General features: G+C 35.7%; 4 protein-coding genes and 1 long non-coding RNA gene across 8 annotated transcripts; all 5 read right to left on the bottom strand.

Annotated features, from left to right (window-relative positions):
- Positions 1 to 752: 752 nt before the first annotated feature.
- On the bottom strand, positions 753 to 3453 carry LOC142228279 (uncharacterized). Of its 3 annotated transcripts, XR_012720119.1 has the most exons (3): positions 3313 to 3453; positions 980 to 3256; positions 753 to 926 (listed from the first exon to the last, which is right to left on the bottom strand). XR_012720119.1 is itself a non-coding variant. In XM_075298665.1 (2 exons), the coding sequence occupies exon 2, from the start codon at positions 3223 to 3225 to the stop codon at positions 1129 to 1131; it is 2097 nt and encodes a 698-aa protein (XP_075154780.1). In that variant the 5' UTR covers positions 3226 to 3256; positions 3313 to 3453; the 3' UTR covers positions 906 to 1128. The 3 variants fall into 3 exon arrangements, 2 of the variants coding, with proteins under 2 accessions (XP_075154780.1, XP_075154781.1); XM_075298665.1 differs by having other exon boundaries at positions 906 to 3256; XM_075298666.1 differs by having other exon boundaries at positions 906 to 3229.
- On the bottom strand, positions 3236 to 4455 carry LOC142230923 (uncharacterized). Its single transcript, XM_075301541.1, has 2 exons — positions 3313 to 4455; positions 3236 to 3256 (listed from the first exon to the last, which is right to left on the bottom strand). Exons 1-2 carry the CDS (start codon positions 4453 to 4455, stop codon positions 3236 to 3238), a joined length of 1164 nt encoding a protein of 387 aa, XP_075157656.1.
- Positions 4456 to 4492: 37 nt separating this feature from the next.
- LOC142230922 (uncharacterized) lies at positions 4493 to 6481 on the bottom strand. Its single transcript, XM_075301540.1, has one exon. It carries the CDS (start codon positions 6479 to 6481, stop codon positions 4493 to 4495), a length of 1989 nt encoding a protein of 662 aa, XP_075157655.1.
- Positions 6482 to 9290: 2809 nt separating this feature from the next.
- LOC142228280 (uncharacterized) lies at positions 9291 to 10407 on the bottom strand. 2 transcript variants are annotated; one of them, XR_012720121.1, is made up of 3 exons: positions 10299 to 10407; positions 10074 to 10203; positions 9291 to 10008 (listed from the first exon to the last, which is right to left on the bottom strand). It is a non-coding gene; the product is annotated as an uncharacterized LOC142228280 (long non-coding RNA). The 2 variants fall into 2 exon arrangements; XR_012720120.1 differs by having other exon boundaries at positions 10074 to 10355.
- A 7716-nt stretch (positions 10408 to 18123) lies between these two features.
- RpL35 (Ribosomal protein L35) lies at positions 18124 to 18893 on the bottom strand. The gene is made up of 3 exons (XM_075300112.1): positions 18763 to 18893; positions 18469 to 18605; positions 18124 to 18405 (listed from the first exon to the last, which is right to left on the bottom strand). Exons 1-3 carry the CDS (start codon positions 18763 to 18765, stop codon positions 18174 to 18176), a joined length of 372 nt encoding a protein of 123 aa, XP_075156227.1. The 5' UTR covers positions 18766 to 18893; the 3' UTR covers positions 18124 to 18173.
- Positions 18894 to 19274: the final 381 nt, after the last annotated feature.

The raw sequence follows: 19274 nt of genomic DNA, 5'->3' as shown, positions 1-19274 counted from the left end.
AATAACTGATAGTCTGTAAAGCGCATAATTCGCAAACTATTTGAAGATGTATTGAAGATGAGCTATTTCAAGTCAAGTTGAATTTATGTTGAAAATTATATTTTCCCTCAAACTGAAAAGTTGTTGCATTTGAAAAACGCTCATCCCCAATAAACACAAACGTTTGAAAAATGCTAAATTTCAACAATTTTTCAAACATTTTTTCAAAGGATTAGGGTAACATTCAAGGCATATTAATTAAAGGTAAAGTCACGAGCAAGCGTGTGTACCCCCCCCCCATGATATTAATAATGTCAAACTAAAATGGCAGATCACTCAAGTTTTGTTTGTATGTGTAGTGTTGTTGTGTTTGTGAATGTGTAGTGTTGTTGTATTGTTGAATGCATATATAAAACATCAACATTGTTGAATACTAAACGTAAACAAAGCCTTTGACAAGATGAATGTCGATATTAGTCACCTGATTGCATGACTTTACCTCTTTAATATGCCTGGGGTAATATTCAAGTTGAGAAATTTTTGAGAAAATCGCGTTCTCAACAAAAAACAGACATTACCCTCAACAGTGAAATTCAACACATTAGCAATAATATCTCAAGTGTTATCCTCAAATTGAAATGCATCGCTACACAATAATTTGTCAAACAATTTTCGATGCGAGACAAATTCAAAATTAACATCGTTGCAAATGCTTTTCAACCTAAATTTGTATGAATGATATCCCCACTTCAAATTGAAAGTCAAAACCAAAATTCTATGAATTTTGTATAATTTATTCATTTTCATCAAAATAAAATATATAATAATACACTATACTACATAATACACTACAATACCAATTGATAAATAATAATCTTATTAAACATATCTGTCGTCGTAAAGAATAAAAACACCAGTTCAGAATATTCGTTTGTGGAATTTATTCTCTAAAAAACGTTTAATTAAATAATTATACATTGATACAAATTTTAAGTCTTACTTCTTGTTTGACGACATAACCTTACGAACGACAGACAAATTGTGATGCAATATTACAAGATCATGTATCACGTAAAACAAATTCAAATGTTGGCTGCACTTAAAACAATCAAATTGCCGTTAACAACAACATAAATATCGTACCCTTTTTTACATAAAATCGTACCAACTAATAGGGCTATCATTTCGATAATACTGATGAATCCGGTTTTCAACATACCCGCCCCCGTGAAGGGATCCCGTCTGATCCACTTCACACACGTCCAACACAGCCAGCTTCGATATCGGTCTTTTAACAGTCCCAGCAACTGTATGAACTTCGGCAGAACGTGCTACACCGTCACGACCAACAAATAAACGTAGTATTCTGCCTCTTCTCCATTTGGACCTAGGGAGATCGGAATCACAAATCAGAACTAGGGAGCCGGATGATATGGCGTGGGTTGGTTGACACCACTTTGCTCTTCTTGTCAATTCTGGCAGATATTCTGCAACCCATCTTTTCCATAAAGCATTTTTTAAATTTTGCAGTATCCTCCACTGCTTACGCAACAGGTTTTGCTTTGGATCAAATGGCGCAGGCGTTTGAGTTGAGTTGGGACAGCCCAATAAAAAGTGGTTGGGCGTGAGTGGCTCAGGTTCATCAGGAGTGACAGGCAGGTGTGTGAGAGGCCTGGAGTTGACGATATTCTCGCATTCTAGAAGACTGTAAAGCGTTTCAGGGCGTGGTGAGTGCTCTTTCAGAACAGCATATAGAGACCTTTTAACAGATTGAACCAATCGTTCCCAGGCACCACCTGCACTGGGATCAGAGGGAGTGTTAAACTTCCATTTTATACCCAAAGGCTTTACCCCTTCGTTGATCTGTGTAAAGTCAATAAAATTTTGTTCTGCACCAAGCTCTTTTCTAATACCCACAAAATTGGACCCATTGTCGCTTCTTATTTGAACTGGGATGCCGCGCCGGTTTATAAAATTCCGTATGCATAAAAGACACGCGTCACTTGACAAATCGTGGGCCACTTCTAAATGCACGGCGCGAGTGGTCAGGCACGTGAAAAGTGCAACCCAACGTTTTTCACGACTACGACGAACCGTCACCATAACTGGTCCAAAATAATCCAACCCGGTATATGAAAACGGACGAACAAAGGCTCGAAGGCGGTCTTCAGGAAGGGGACCCATGATTGGCTGAACTGGATTACTCTTTCTAAGTTTGCACATATTACAAGCAGCTTTCACCCGTTTTAAAACGCTGCGGATAGCAGGAATCCAATACCTCCGTCGTACTTCACATATGACCGTGTTGTCATTCATGTGATTTTGGCGGCAGTGATGCCACTGCACTAGTAACTGAGCCAACCGACTTTCTTTTGGCAAAATTATGGGTCTTTTAGTGTCAAACGAAATAAATGGCGCATTATCTATTCGACCTCCGCACCTTAGAATTCCATCCTCGTCTATATACGGATTCAATGTTATTATTGAGCTAGCCTTTGGTACCAGTCCTTTGTTTCGCAGACTTTCAAATTCTTCTAAAAATACAAGTTTCTGAACATACCTTGTGACCATTTTTTCTGCTTTTTCTTCTTCTTCTACAGTCAATTCTCCAGATACTTTGTGGCGCTTCAATGAGTTGATGTTGTTGTAGAATCTTAACATCCAGCCGACAGTTCTTTTCAGTTTATAATAATTCGAAAAACGGTCAAAATCAATGACAGTGTCTACTGCCTCCGAAATAAAAAATGCAAAGTGATCTTTTCGTAGCTCATTGCATAAATTTAGATCAATTTGTGGTGCAGTTTGAGTGGGCCAGTGTGCCTCAGGGTGATGTAAAAACGTAGGGCCATTTTTCCAACGTCCGTTTGGATTATAATCATTTACAGGCCTAGTGGCCTCATCGGCAGTATTTAACTCACCCGGTACCCAACGCCACTGCTTTTCACTCGTGCTTTCCAGTATTTCATTTATTCTATTTGCAACGAATTGTTTGTAGCGTCTGTGGTACGAACGTATCCAACAAAGCACGGCACTCGAATCGGTCCACAAAACAACTCCACCAGACGACCTTCCATGAAATTCCTCAACCGTATTTTTTAGCCGAACTGCCATCACTGCAGCCTGAAGCTCTAGGCGAGGAATCGTCATACCTTTGCTTGGTGCGCATTTAGTTTTACCTGCCACAAACACAACTTCAGTACGACTCCCAGACTCTATGCGCCAATATGCGACTGCTGCCATAGCCATCTCACTAGCGTCACAAAATATATGAAGAGATCTTTTTATGATATTAGGAGTGAGAGAATAACACCTTTTTATTTTATAGTCTCTTACCTTACTCAATCCACGCAGCCAAATCGTCCATTTGTCACACATTGCCTTGGGTATATCATCGTCCCAGCCGACACCAATTCTCCACAGATTCTGCATAAATATTTTCCCGGATATAGTAAAGTCACATAATAAACCAAATGGGTCGTACACCGACATAATTATACTAAGAACTTCTCTTTTCGTCGGATTGCGGCGGTTGTGTAAAATATCCAGTGATACGTGTTGAAATTGACAATTAAAAACAAAATCATCTGTTGTGGGTGACCATTCCATACCTAGTATTTTTTCGGTGTTGCCAGATGTTATATTTTTATTTTTGGATTCTGGGGTACCAAAATGCGAATTTATTTCCTCTGAGTTGGATATAATTTTATGCATTATAAATCCGGCGTGTTTATGGATCTTATATACCTCTTCGACCACAGATATCGCCTCCTCTACCGTTGAAAAACAGTCAACATAATCGTCCACGTAATGATGATTTATAATTGCATCAACAGCCCGTGTATTTTTAGTTGCAAACTTCTTAGCATTTACATTTTTAATATATTGAGCAATCGTGGGGGAGCATGTTGCCCCAAATATGGCTCTGGTCATAACATATTGTTCAATAGGCTGATTTTCATCTTTTCTATATAAAAATCGTTGAGCTTCTTGATCTTCTTTAATAATAGAAATCTGCAAGAACATTTCTTGAATATCACCGCAAACAGCTATCGGTTTCTCCCGAAATTTGAACATTACTGCTAGAAGTGGCTGATTTAAATCTGGGCCAGACATGAGAAAATCATTCAACGAAACTCCTTGTATCTTAGCGGCCGCATCGAACACTAACCGGATACTGTCTTTATTTGGATTTGTGACTGCGAAATGAGGTAAAAAGAATGTTTTTGCAGTTATGCACATTTCTTCTTCGGGAGTTAAACGTCTAGCATAATTCTTTTCGAGCAAATTCTCTATTTTTCTGCGATATTCCATTTCATATTTTTTGTCTCTTCTGAATTTCCGTTCGATCTGTTGGAAACGACTTAGTGCATATTGGTAAGTGTTTGGAAATTTCTGTTCTGACGACTTCCATAGTAAGCCACATTGAAAACGGCCATTTTCATATCTCGAGGTTGATTCTAATATTTTTAGTGCCATTTCATCATCTTTTGAGATTACTGGCTTGGCGTCCAATTTAACCATACACAAAATCAAAATATTCTGTCATAAGTGTCTCCAGTTTTTTATATTCATCATCGGATTTTCTTGAGTGAAAAATTCTTTTAACCGTGTATTCGCTATCACTACCAGTTGGGCCATACACAACCCAACCTAACCTGGTTTTTACTGCTATAGGACCACTATTGATAGTACATCTCGGTGTTTCCAATGGCACTGTTAAATATGCATGTGTTAAACTTAAAATCATTTGTGGTTTAACTTTTTTGTAACCATTGATAGGTATATCCGACAAATGGCTATGATCCTTGTCATCACCAGAAAAAGATTGAGTTGGCAATTCCAGATTTTTGACCAAGTATACCTTTGATATTTCATATTGCGTGTTGAAACTGTTTTCTCCGCTTATGGACAAATTCACAGTTTCAGTCATTTGATGGTGGAAATGCCCATTGAGCCACTGCAATTTCAATTTTTCTTTATTACCTTCCAACCCAATTTGTTTCCCAATATCCCATTCCAACATAGTAGCATCGGCGCCATCATCAATGAAAGCAAATATTGATATACATTTCTTTGGACCATACAGTTTAACTGGGACCATTTGGAACAGAATCTCATCATTTTTTGTTCCAGCATGCAAATTCCTCCTGGAATTTTCATCTTCAGTTGAGCTGGCAACGCTTGTCAGGCTATCGTCAACTCGGTCAGCTGGTTTATGAAGAATGGGATTGTGATGTTTCGCACAGCCATCTATGCCACAAGGCTTTTTGTTAAAGCATCTTCCAAGTTGATGATTACCTTTCAAACAAGAGAAACACAATCGCATTTCTTTTATCTTTTTCCAACGATCATTCACCGACAACTCTTTCAACATCTTGCAATCACCAAGATTTTGGCAATCTCCAGTACACACGGTACACCTTTTTGCAGTAGTGGTAGTGAATGCCGCTTTACCTTTGCTATTGCCTTGTGGTCTTCTCTGTGGATTCTGTTGTTGATGCACGGGAAAGGATGACGGGAGTCCATCTGAAACCATGTTCGCTATCTGTTTTACTTTATTTAGCCATTCACAAAAATCCACCAAATCTACCGGCCTGTCCAACGAAATACATTTTTCAGCCCACTGCATTTGTTTTGACTGTGGCAGCTTTGAAACAAGTTGGCTTAATAATGTGGGGTTGCTCAAGTGGTGCTTACCATTGGCTGTTTGTAGGAATCTGACCATATTACCCACTTTTGTTGAAAATTTAATTAGATGTTCCAATTTTCCTTCCGGTACATATGGCAGTGCGCACACCTTGTCGATTTGACTCCGTATTAATTGTTCCGGACGTCCGAATGATTGTGCCAATGCGTCTACTATTATCTCAACATTTTTAGAACTTGATAATAGAGACTCCACTGTTTCCTTTGCTTCCCCGTACAGTGCTTCACGAATTCGTATAATATTTTGCAAAGGGGTGTATTCAAATTCTGCTGTTGTTTGACGAAAGTCTTCTAAAAATGTGGGCCATTCTTCCGGCATACCTCCAAATTTAGGCAAAGGATATAATTTGGCTTTGTGTGACGCCGAACCCTGACTGCTGGAAGAGTTATTAGTAAGAGACTCACCTGTGTTAGATGCTGCTATACTTTGTGTTGAAATCTGACTCATAGCATCTGGGTCTGGTGGAGCTGTCCTGGCCATATCAACACCTCGCACCTTTTCTGAAACTGTAGCGATTTCTTTTTGCAAATTTGCAATCTTTGTTGCGGTTTGTTCCCCTTGTGCAGCGATTAGTTTTTGAACGGTAGTCATTTGCTGTGCCATTTGCCTTTGCATACTCGCCAAAGCCTGCATCACATCTGTTTGGTTTCCTTGTTGTTGGTGTGTTAAGATTTGTTGGTTACTAGCTGCTGAACTTGGAGCACTTGGAGAATTTTCCATGTTTACGGGCTGTTCAAATCTCTTGGGTGGAATCCCTTTTGTTGTCCGTTCGCTTTTCCTCGGCGATTCCGACATAATTCAATCGTAGATACCATGCGTACTTAACAGGGACACAATTTATTTGTTTATCAATCAGACCATTCGATTAGCTTTCCAATATCGTTCTCCACTATATCTTGAGGCCAATAAGACAAAAGGCCAACCACATTAAGGTAGGTACTATGTTCGGTTTCCGAAGCGAAATCCCATACAAAACCAAAAATGCGAAAAACTACCGAAATATTTTTTCATTTGTGGTACTTTGTTTTTTTTCGAGTTGAAAAACTGACATAAAGTGCATAGTCCCTAATTAGGTCGGCTTTAAATCCTTCCATATGTTGAGATTAGTTAGTTTCAAAACATGGCGCCATTTGTAATGTGAATTAAGAAATAATTGATTTATTCAAATGATTTGTGTTAAATTAGAATACAAAAGTGGTTCGCGTTGTTATTTAGAAATGCAATTAGATTGACGAAATAAAAATAACGGAGTGCTATATGTATATAACATATATAACAGCATCTGGTTCTGTAGCCGTTTCTGCCACAGTAGCATCTGCCCTCACATCCCTGACACCCACAATTGCAGCCACTACATCAGCTACAGTGAACAACTCCAACATAGCACCCTCAACACCTGCCACGACCACAGTGGCTGTGACCGCAAATATTGTATTGCAACAACCAAATACAACGGCCGCCCAAGTAGTGAGTGGTCCCATTGGGGTGGCAGCAAATACTACTCCAATATTAGCCACTATTACTAATTCTTCAAATGCAATATCGACTGTTGCTGCCGTTAGTAATACAAATGCAATACTAATGCAATGGTGGTTTCACAATCATCCACAATAGTATCACCAGCAGCTGGATCGAATGTTGTTGTTCCCACCACTACAATGGCTTTAGCAGGAGCTACCGTGGGACTTAAGTCTGGTCCAGATATTACAATGACATTGAACCGTATAAATACGGCAGAGAATGAAGTTGATGTGGAGGAATGTTTACCAGGTGATGTTGTTAAATTGGATTTTGCTGGCGAAGAAGTGGCCGGGTGAAATTTTACCCCTAAGGAATGTCTTCTAGGAGTTTCCAATCGGCGACCGGTGCCCTTTGGAAACTCCGCCTATTACAACAGTACCATCATCGCTTCAGCCATCAGCAACAATAGCATTCCATCAGCGTCATATTGTAGAGATACAACCAGGCCACCATTTATCATCATCCCCTGCTAATTTAGAATTGACTAATGTTATGCTACATAATGTTTCAACACCCATTTTTTACAAAGAAATGAATTGTATTTTTTTTATTATTTTACCGCTCCTCGTAATTGCTCCCTTTTCTATTTGTTAAGCGAGCTCGTTTTTTGTGTGTAAGAGGCGTAAATGAATGAGAACTGAACAAAAGAAATGTTAATGCAATTTTAATTTTTAATGGAAACTACATGAAAGCTAAATATGAGAAATGATAATTAAAAATTTTTAAATATAACAATATTAATGAAAGAAAGCTGATAATCCAGAAAAGAAAACATTGTGTTCTAGGGTCTTTAATTAGTGTATAAATGTACAAATTAATAAAAAATCATAATAAAATTATAATCGAACTTGTTTTATTTTTATATACCGGGGTATAAGTAATTGGGTGGTCTTATACGTTTTATACTTTTTAATATAAAATTAGTAAATTTTTCTGAACAAAGTTATATCCAAAATAAATGTTTATAGCAAATAATTAAATAATTTTTATTTAAATAGCAAAATAATTTTCTTGTATTCATCATTTGTCCAAAATGATTGCGATAGGCTGGAATGAAACGATTTAATTTCGTTGTGGCTTTTAAATTTCAGTTAGCGGCATTCTTGCATTTTATCAATTCAAAACACTGGTTGAATTTCATAACGTGACTGAAATAGTTATTGGAACTTATACATTGGGAGAGTATAACATCCTTCAGTAAACCAGCCAATTGCTTCTCAATGTATTAATTTCAGTCAACGAAGAGTCTGGTATAGAACACTAACATCCCTTTGTGACGAAATATAAGTCGGGAACAGTGACTTTGGCTTAGGGACTACCCTTGAACTTGAGTTATGGGCTTAAGTTGGTTGTTCCCCCCGATGTAACAACATTGGCAAATGAAATGGCGTTATTATCCTTTGTGGGAACCGTGGTGGTGACCACTGGATTTGAAATTGCTAGTGAGGCGGCAACAGCATGGTATTGCAATGCGATTGTGTAGATATTGTGGAGACCAACGAATTAAGTTTGTTGATGAATGAGTCCATTGCTGCGCATGATGTAAAAGTTAGCATAACACCGGAATTATATGTTTTTTTTGATGTGCGTTACAAATTGACGGTATCCATTTGGAAAAGCTGAAGAAGACAATGTACCACATGTTGTAAAAGCTGTTGCAGAATGTGGTAAGACACCAGGAGTAGAGCGGCTGGAGCTTTATTCTTAACAATTATTAGTGTCCAGTGCTGTATGAGATTTTTTTGCAAAACAATCCAAAAACTGGTAGAAAAACACTTTTCAAAACAATTATCATGAATGCGTGTATGTAAACAATCAGCTGCTGCGTATGTATAAGTAAAAATAGTATGACATTTGGCGATGTTGTCAATTAAATTGCGGAGAAATAAACGCGGAATAGCTCCAAAATAGCTGTTTTCTTCGTTCGAAATGTATTGTCAATACTCTCATTTTTCAACGCGAAAGAATGGTTAAGTGAAGTTTTTTTCGTGCCAACAAACATAGTACCCACCTTTAGAACGAATAAAGCCACAAGAAAGAATAAAGATGTCGTCGTAAAGAATAAAAACACCAGTTCAGAATATTCGTTTGTGGAATTTATTCTCTAAAAAACGTTTAATTAAATAATTATACATTGATACAAATTTTAAGTCTTACTTCTTGTTTGACGACATAACCTTACGAACGACAGACAAATTGTGATGCAATATTACAAGATCATGTATCACGTAAAACAAATTCAAATGTTGGCTGCACTTAAAACAATCAAATTGCCGTTAACAACAACATAAATATCGTACCCTTTTTTACATAAAATCGTACCAACTAATAGGGCTATCATTTCGATAATACTGATGAATCCGGTTTTCAACAATATCAACAAATAAGAACAAAAAAAAAACAAACAAAACTTTAAATATCTTAAACATTATTAGTAAACACTTTTGCATTGATAATTCGATTTCCTTCCTTTTTGTGTCATAAAACATCATTAAAATTTATTAACATGCGGGCAATTTGAAATTAGGAACGTACTGGACCGCGTGTTAGAATTGATTTCCAGCAGAAGGAATTCACAAAATATCCATTTTAAACTGATAATAGCATATGAATTAAACTGACGATGTGATGCACATTTTCATCCAGAAGTTGTTGATTTCAACAATTTGTTGTTTTTAACAATTTTAATTGGTTGCACTTGTAATGTTTCTGGAAACTTTTTCTTGTCGATAAGCCACTCATTTTTCATTGGTCAGCTTCTTAATGTTTGCAAGAATGTAACATCCAAAGATTTTAGTTTTCTGCAAAGAGATTTAAATTTAGTGACTTCTCTAAAGTGTTGATTTAATTTTTCATATTGACGTACCAATGTTAGGTTAGGTTAAGGCCGGTACTCTGTTCGGTTTTCGCGTTGAAACTCCATACAAAACCAAAAAATGCGAAAAAATTTGCGAAATTTTTCCATTTGTGATACTTTGTTTTTTCGTGTTGAAAAACTGACGTTTATAGCACGGCGCCATTTGCAATGTGAATTAAGAAATAATTTATTTATTAAAAACTATTTGTGCGGGTTTATAAATCAAACACGTACCATATTTTTGTTCCGAAACTATACAAAGGATCAAAGGAATAGCAGATCAATTGCCCAAGGAAAAATAAAATGTTATTTTGTAAAAACAAGCAACAACCACCAACTTAATCCAATATCGCTCCCTGTAAAATAGCGCTCCAAGCTACCTAACAAAACGCCGCTTTCTATGTGCGAAATAATGGTTTCCATAAAAATTTTTCGCAAGAATGAACATAGTACCGGCCTTTATGTGGCAGCCCGATGTATCAGGCTCACTTAGACTATTCAGTCCATTGTGATATCACAGTGGTGAACTTCTCTCTTATCACTGAGTGCTGCCCGATTCCATGTTAAGCTCAATGACAAGGGACCTCCTTTTTATAGCCGAGTCCGAACGGCGTTCCACATTGTGGTGAAACCACTTATGCGCTTTATAGACTATCAGTTATTCCGGACGACAGTGCTCGTGTCGAACATATCCCATATATTGTGCAAATTATAAGTTAAGTCCGACGGCATAATCGATACTGCTGCATGTTTATGGGATCGATAACACATTTACCGATTATTTAGTCATCGCCGACAAGTCGTATCGATCCGACACACTGTAAGATTCTTTACAAACACCGACATTCCGTCCGGAATAACTGATAGTCTGTAAAGCGCGTTAGAGAAGCTTTGAAACCCTCAGAAATGTCACCAGCATTACTGAGGAGGGATAATCCACCGCTGAAAAACTTTTTGGTGTTCGGTCGTAGCAGGAATCGAACCCACGACCTTGTGTATGCAAGGCGGGCATGCTAACCATTGCACCACGGTGGCTCCTTGACGTACCAATTATTATAAACTATTTGAAGCAGTTCCAGTTAATTGTCCACCATTTTTTCATTGGTCAGCTTTTTAATGTTTTCAAGAACGTAGACTCCATAATTTTAGTTTTCTGCAAAGAGATATACATTTAGTGACTTCCTTAAAGTTTTATATCATTTTTTATTTTCGCTTACCTATTTTTATAAACTATTTGGTTATTTGTCTAAAATGTTCCATTTTTTTAATTTCTTGCAATTGACCACGAACTTCGTTGCACAAATAAGTATTGAAAACCACATGGTTTTTTCGTTGCATTTTAGGGTAGTGTTTTGTCAAAGTTTCCTCATATTATCTTCAACACCTTTTCAAAGATTTCGTCAACATTTTGGCAAATTGGAAGTAATTCGCAAACAATTTGAAGATGTATTGAAGATAAGCTATTTCAAGTCAAGTTGAATTTATGTTGAAAATTATATTTACCCTCAAGGCCGGTATGCACCTCTAGCGAAATTTTCGGTAGCAAAAATTTATTTAAGTCTACAACAAAAAAACAGGGCTGTGTACACAAATTTTAAACCAACTAATCGCTTTTAAAAATTGTTAATATATGTTCCAAATATTCCTCAAATAAATTGTTTATTATTTACAGAACTTTTAAAACTTTTACGCACACAATGATTGTAATAAATTAATGTTTGCTGCAAAAATATGCTTTTGACAACCCTGTTATTTTCATTAGAGGTGCGTACCAGCCTACGAAATTGAACGCTACCGAAAATTTCGTTAGCATAAATAGCAATGCATTTCTTATGGGAATGAAATTTTTCGCTAGAGGTGCATACCGGCCTTCAAACTGAAAATTTGTTGCAAATGAAAAACGCTCATCCTGTGTTTATTGGGAATGTGCTCTTTTTTTGCCTCTTCAAAATCTGGCATCCCTATACATTCTGCAACAGCTTTTACAACATGTGGTACATTAGGGCTGTTTTATTTTTGCACTGGATGCAACATTTGTATGGGATATCCAGAACATCGTTGCACTGGCGGTCTATCCAGAACATCTCATCAGTGCAAGTCGCGCCGATGTTGCCAGATTGTATTTGGATAAAGTGACGCTTCTTCGATTCACAATAGCAATTTATTGTGACTATTTTATCGAAAAACATGAAATTCAAAGTGATACAGTGTCATAAATAATCGCAGCAGTAAATATTTATTACTATTTGGAGCATTTCATACATTAAAAATGCAAGATTTCAATTCTGTTCTGTGATTGTTTTTAAACAGCTGATGACAGTGTTGCATATTTTTGGAGATGTCCTGGATAAACGAGTACTCTGTTTTCTTTTAGTCCTTAACGGATTAGCATATCCAGTGCTAAAAGAAAACAGCCCTATTGTCGTCTTCTTCAGCTTTCACGAAATGGATACCATCAATTTGCAACGTCCATCTAACAAACATGTAATTCCGGTGTTATGCAAACTTATATATCATCCGCAGCAATGGACTCATAATCCGTTCAGCAACAAACTCAATCCATTGGTGTCCACAGAGTGTACTTATGCCCATGCTGTTGCTGCCTCACTAGCAATTTCAACTCTAGGGCTGTTTTCTTTTAGCACTGGATATGCTAAGCCGTTAAGGACTAAAATAAAACAGAGTACTCGTTTATCCAGGACATCTCCAAAAATATGCAACACTGTCATCAGCTGTTTAAAAACAATCACAGAAAAGAAGTGAAATCTTGCATTTTTAATGTATGAAATGCTTCAATTAGTAATAAATATTTGCTGCTGCGATTATTTCTGACACTGTATCACTTTGAATTTCATGTTTTTCGATAAAATAGTCACAATAAATTGCTATTGTGAATCGAAGAAGCGTCACTTTATCCAAATACAATCTGGCAACATCGGCGCTACTTGCACTGATGAGATGTTCTGGATAGAACACCAGTTCAACGATGTTCTGGATAGCCCATACAAATGTTGCATTCAGTGCAAAAAGAAAACAGTCCTTCTATTGGTCATGATAATAACGCCATTTAATTTGTTGTTATATCGGTCATAAACTTAGGATGGCCTCTGGGGAGGGGGCTTAGACCCCCCCCAGAATTTGAAAACCTATTTACGATTTTACATTTTTATAAAAATTAAACAAGTATATACTCGTACAACGCACAAAGTTCCACTAAAGACTTTCATGCACAATCGAATTACTTGGGTTGTGGTAGAAGTCTGATATTTATGAAATAAAGCTGTGGTTGAACGTATGATTTAGTTGAATAAAAAATAGTAATTGATATTAAAACTATTCTTTCATAAATTAATATCTTAATAATGCTGCAAAAAAGTGTCGCCAAAACAGAAGTGAAAATGTTCTTTTTGGGTCTGGAAGTGGTACAAAATTGGCGGAGAAGCGATGAATGTAATATGAATTTGTCATAGAACGAATGTCCACCGTTTCAACAACCGTTGCAATGAATTTGCATCACTTCATAAGGTGTGTTTTGAATGTGAATTAAAAATGTTGTGATATTTTCCCAAATAAATAATTTATACTTTTTATGATTTTAATGCATTCTAACGCTTGTTTGAAACGTTTTCCCTCGAATATTTTCAAATATTATCGATTTTTCTATAATGGATTTAGCATTTTTGTGGCAAAATTTGAATAATTTGTACCATTTTATTTATTCTTACTCTTTTTTTAAACTATTTGAAAAAAGAAAACAAAAAATTACGCATTAAAATATAAAAAATTGAAGTAAAAAAACTTCCTGTGTAGTTAAAATAGTTAACTTCTTTTCGGAACACATTTTTGGAAGTGCTTTTAAAGTTGTGCCTTTAGAACAACTTCCAATTTTTTGCTGGGAAAAGTGTGGAACTACCCTACGGGAAATGGATCAACCACAGAACTGGTACAGGACTAGTCCCTGGTGTGTACACGCAAAAAAATAATTCTTTTTTTACCTTTCGCCTGGACGGAGTATCGAACCGCGGACCATGCACTTTTTAAGCCAACATACTAACCACTGAGCTATGTACCTGTTATGGTCATCAATAGAGAAATACCCATGTAAGTCATATTTATATAGCATAGCTTGCGGCGCCCACGAACCGAATAAACAAAGTTTATTTAACAGAAAAAAACATTTAGTTTGGCACCGTGGAGCAGTGGTTGCTACGTCCGACTTGCATGCCAAGGGTCGTGGGTTTGATCCCTGCTTCGACCAAAGTTTCTTTTTTTACATATATTCCAGATACGTTCGGAAGATTCCGAAAAAATGTTCAACATTACATTGTAGTATATTAAATTTTGAACTGTAAAATGTGTCTTATTAAAGACCAAAAGTCAGAAAAGAACAGTGTTTGATATAAACGAAATGGACTGTGTTGTTGTTTCAAAAATAACTTTCTTTATTGAAAAAATAAAAATTTAGTACCAAACGAATTTTTTGGTGATAAAAGTTTAAAATTTTCGAAGCAATTCAAAAGACTCTAACAGAAGAAAAACGTTTTCGGTACACGTTTTCCAAACGTGACTCATCCCAAAGAACACGTCCTGGGACAATTTAGCAGGAGCAACCCATAAACAGGTCCTCAGGAACCAGTCTCGGACAAACTCTTAGAAATCTCTTTCAATTTGGGCTCCTAATCGAACCCGAAATGAAAAAAAAAACTTTTGAAATATGTCGAACAAAAGGTTATTCTGATAGTTTTATTTCACTAAATGTGAAAATTGCAACTAACTGGAGGACAGGTACCAGTTCTGTGATAGGTTCGTCAGTAGCAATTTGCACCAATTTCCCCGTAGGGTACTTTTGGTTGCTTTATTATAAATTGATTGTCGAGTTATTTTGATGTCTATTTTTTTATTCAATTTCATGAAATAAAACATTAGTTGAACCTATAAGTTCAGTCTATAAAGTTTTAGCTAGGGGGGCTATAGCCCCCCCCTAGGAAAATTGTCTAGCTACGCTAATGACATCGGTCCATTACTATTGCAGCATCTCTCACGTTTAAGTCACTGTTTCCGACTTATTATTATTAGAAATCTCTTTCAATTTGGGCTCCTAATCGAACCCGAAATGAAAAAAAAACTTTTGAAATATGTCGAACAAAAGGTTATTCTGATAGTTTTATTTCACTAAATGTGAAAATTGCAACTAACTGGAGGACAGGTACCAGTTCTGTGATAGGTCCGTCAGTAGCAATTTGCACCAATTTCCCCGTAGGGTACTTTTGGTTGCTTTATTATAAATTGATTGTCGAGTTATTTTGATGTCTATTTTTTTATTCAATTTTATTAAATAAAACATTAGTTGAACCTGTAAGTTCAGTCTATAAAGTTTTAGCTAGGGGGGCTATAGCCCCCCCTAGGAAAATTGTCTAGCTACGCTAATGACATCGGTCCATTACTATTGCAGCATCTCTCACGTTTAAGTCACTGTTCCCGACTTATATTTCGCAAGATAATTCGTCACAAAGGGATGTTAGTGTCCTACACCAGAGACTCTTCGTTGACTGAAATTAATACATTGAGATGCCAAGTGGCTGGTTTTCTGAAGGATGTTTCTTGTTATACTCTACCAATGTATAAGTTCCAATAACTATTTCAGTCACGTTTTATTCGATGTGTTTTGAATCGATGAAATGAAAGATATATGCGTAATTAATGCCGACAATAACGAAGAAAAATTCATAAGCCTTCATCCCGGTTTAATTAATGCACTTGAAAATTCTCCTCTTATAGTCCTACAGCGCAGTGTACCCTATTGTACCACACATTTTATAAGAAAACATTACAAAAGTTGGGCTGAACAAGAAATTGAGCTACTGCCCAACGTGGGCATGACAAATAAAATTCAAAAGATCATCCTCCAACTACTGAAAAATAATTTTGTGACATACCAGTTGCATCGCATGTTATTGAAGGACAATTGAAAGTTCAAATCACACCCAATGAGAACAGCGTTAATTTAGAACATTTACTTTGCTTCCAGGGCATACAAATTACAGTAAATAATTTTGGAATAAAAAACAATGAAAGATATAACTTATATTTAAAAAATTCTGTATCGGATCCGCTGAATAAAATTTTACGAGAAGTGATAGAAGTAGTGAAATTGTTCCAAAAGCCACAATGAAATGAAATCGTTTCATACCAGCCTATCACATTCATTTGGGAATGATGATGAATACAAGCAAATTATTTTGCTTTTTAAATAAAAATTAGTTGTTTATGTGGCATAAACATTTACCACTTATTCTGGAAATAAATTTGTTCTGAAAAAAACTAAATTTATTCTGCATTTTATTTCTTGTGATTACATTCGTTTCTATCATAGTACTGAAACATCAATTGCAATGCCTCCTTTATAATTACGATGCAAGGCTAGCAGCATTTGTGTTTATTATCCCGATGCCCAGTAAAAAGAATCGATTATAAAATAAAATTCAATAAAAAAAAACATTTATTTTAACATTTTTCTATAAATTTCATGTTTATATACGTTATTTCTATTCCATCATGTAGTAGGGAGCTGCTATATATGATGGAATAGAAATAACGTATATAAACATGAAATTTATAGAAAAATGTTAACAAAATAAATGCTTTTTGAATTTCATTTTACAATCGTTTCTTTTTACTGGGCAAGTCGTTTCTTTTTACTCGGCAAGTCTACAGGAATATGTTTGTTTTCATTTATAATTTTAATTATTTCAGGAAAAGTAATCGCAAACATAAAGTGCATTTCGACTCGAAAAACGAATATAGTAACCACCTTTTCGCAGAAAATCTATCGAATAGTTTAATAATGTGTATTCACGTTTTTATTTAAATAACCAACATTAAAAATGTATTAAAAGTAGCTCAATCTTTTAATACGTCGATTCCTAACCGATTATCAATTTTGGTCGAATGTCGATTGTTCAGTTGAGCTCAATGTAATAGGACTGACGGATGTGTGAACAACTCAACCCAAACCTGAGGGTACGAAAATATATAGCACCGAGGCAATCCCACAAAGCACCAATTCAATATATTTAGCTGTTTAAAATAAATGAACACGAACAAGATTTACACCTATAACATTTGGTGTGCTGAATCATATATAATTTTGTCACGTTACGTGTGAAAACAGACATTAAAAAGTATTATGGATTGATATTAAATTCAAGTTTAGGCGCAAAATAAAAATTATTTGTAAAAGCAGATGCATAAATTCATATTTTTTTTTGGCAAATTTTAGTATAACTTGGTGGGGAATGATTCAACAATTGTAAAAGTTTATTTCCTTTAAAATTGATTATTTTTTTCTCCACTATTTTCATATACATATATGTATTTTGTTTCCTTTGTTATTTTTAGCATCATTAGATATGTTTTATGTTTGTTTTGCATTCTGATATTCGCTACAGAGAAAATATTGTTTTTTTAATATTATCTGTTCGACATTTTTAAAATCCTGTCAGAGTTAGGTATAGCTCCCATATATCGCCCGATATACACCCATATTACCACAGAGGCCAAAGTTTTACTCCGATCTACGTGAAATTTTGCACAGGGAGTAGAATTAACATTCTTCCTTTTTTCTCATCATGGGTGCAAGCGGTTTTTACTTTTGAATATCCTCTGTCACCAGGCAAGAGTATCAAAACTGAACTATTTACATTTGTATGTAGTGTTAAAGCTAGGGTTAAATAGTAATCGTGAAAAATTTACTGTTTTACCGCTATAATGCGATCTTAAAACAGGCCTTATTGCATAAAATATTACAACCAAACCGCGAAATTCACTTTTAGGAATTTCAGAAAAATATATGTAAGAAATTGACATTACTGAAATATGAACGTTTTTGGTTTTCGGCCCAAACTGAAACCAATTGATGTCTTCTTCTAATTACCTAGTAATTTCTCTTCCTTAATGAAAATTAGCATCAATCTGATAATTCGTACTTCATAAATATATAAACGGATTTAGGGTTCATCTTTCTTGCGATCGTGTAAAAATTTAAAACTTTAGAAAGCAATTGTGTAAGACTCAATTTATTTTGCTGATTTTCTCAAACAATAAAAATCTTTAAGCTTTGACAGCATATTTTCTTTGAGGATAAATGGATCTTTTGCGTATTTCCTTCAGAGTCTTTCTGTTGGCGTCTCTAGGGGACAGTGCCTTACGAATAGCACGAGTTTTCTTTTTTCGTAAGTCCAATGGCTTATACTTCTTATTTTTATAGACCTTGCGTAGATTTTCCTTTTGCTTTTGGTGCATAACAATATAAACGCGAGCAATTGCTTTGCGAACTACACGTCTGCAAAATAAAAGTAATGTTTAGCGCATCTACACAAATTGTACTATTACATTAATTGCTTACATCTTGGAGAGCTTAGAAGGAGCACCACCAGTAACTTTGGCAACTCGTAGGACGAGCAACTCATTTTTCAGCTCATCGAGCTGTTTCGTTAGCTCTTTCTTGTCTTTCGTTCGCAAATCCGAGCACTTCACTTTTACCTGAAACAAATAATTGTACATACATAAATATAGAAAAATATCACATCAGCATTTAATATAATTATGTACGTAAAAGGACAGTACTAAGTAATTGTAAGTTACATTAGCGATCGCAAGGAAAATACAAGAAATTTATCTTCAAATCTAATTAACCAACCATTTTGTCTGCCACTCACGCCAAAAAGAAATTTTCAAGCAGCTGTACACTAAAATATGACATTTTGTATTTCCTAGAACTCAGCTTTCATATAGTCCCACATTGGAAACTTGGCAGCATTATCGTTCTATTCGCGCACAGAACCATTTTGTTTTGTCATGATGACTGGTATTATCTGTTCGCGGAACAATAGCTCCGTTCGAGAACACAATAATTTTTGATAACTTCCACAAATTTTTACTGAATGTCGTTCGTTTACACCAAAAAGCCAGCACACACAATAGAGCCGACGTTATCATATATAGAAATTGCAAGTTTTTGCTAGAGATTTTTTTCCCAGTAAAATCTTGCAAATCAAAAATTGTCTTGTTCTCGAACGAAGCTATTGACAGCCAATTTTTCATATCCCAAACGAATGCTTTCGTTCGGCTAGGATCCCCACACAGCTGAAATTATTAAGGAAAATGAACTATTTTTGATATTTTAGATGAACGAAAACGTTTGTTTCGGAT

This window comes from Haematobia irritans, chromosome 3 (genome assembly GCF_050003625.1).
Source record: "Haematobia irritans isolate KBUSLIRL chromosome 3, ASM5000362v1, whole genome shotgun sequence".
In the NCBI taxonomy this organism is placed as follows: domain Eukaryota; kingdom Metazoa; phylum Arthropoda; class Insecta; order Diptera; family Muscidae; genus Haematobia; species Haematobia irritans.
The sequence above is the reverse complement of the archived record's forward strand: the minus strand, read 5'-3'. Positions and strand labels throughout refer to the sequence as shown.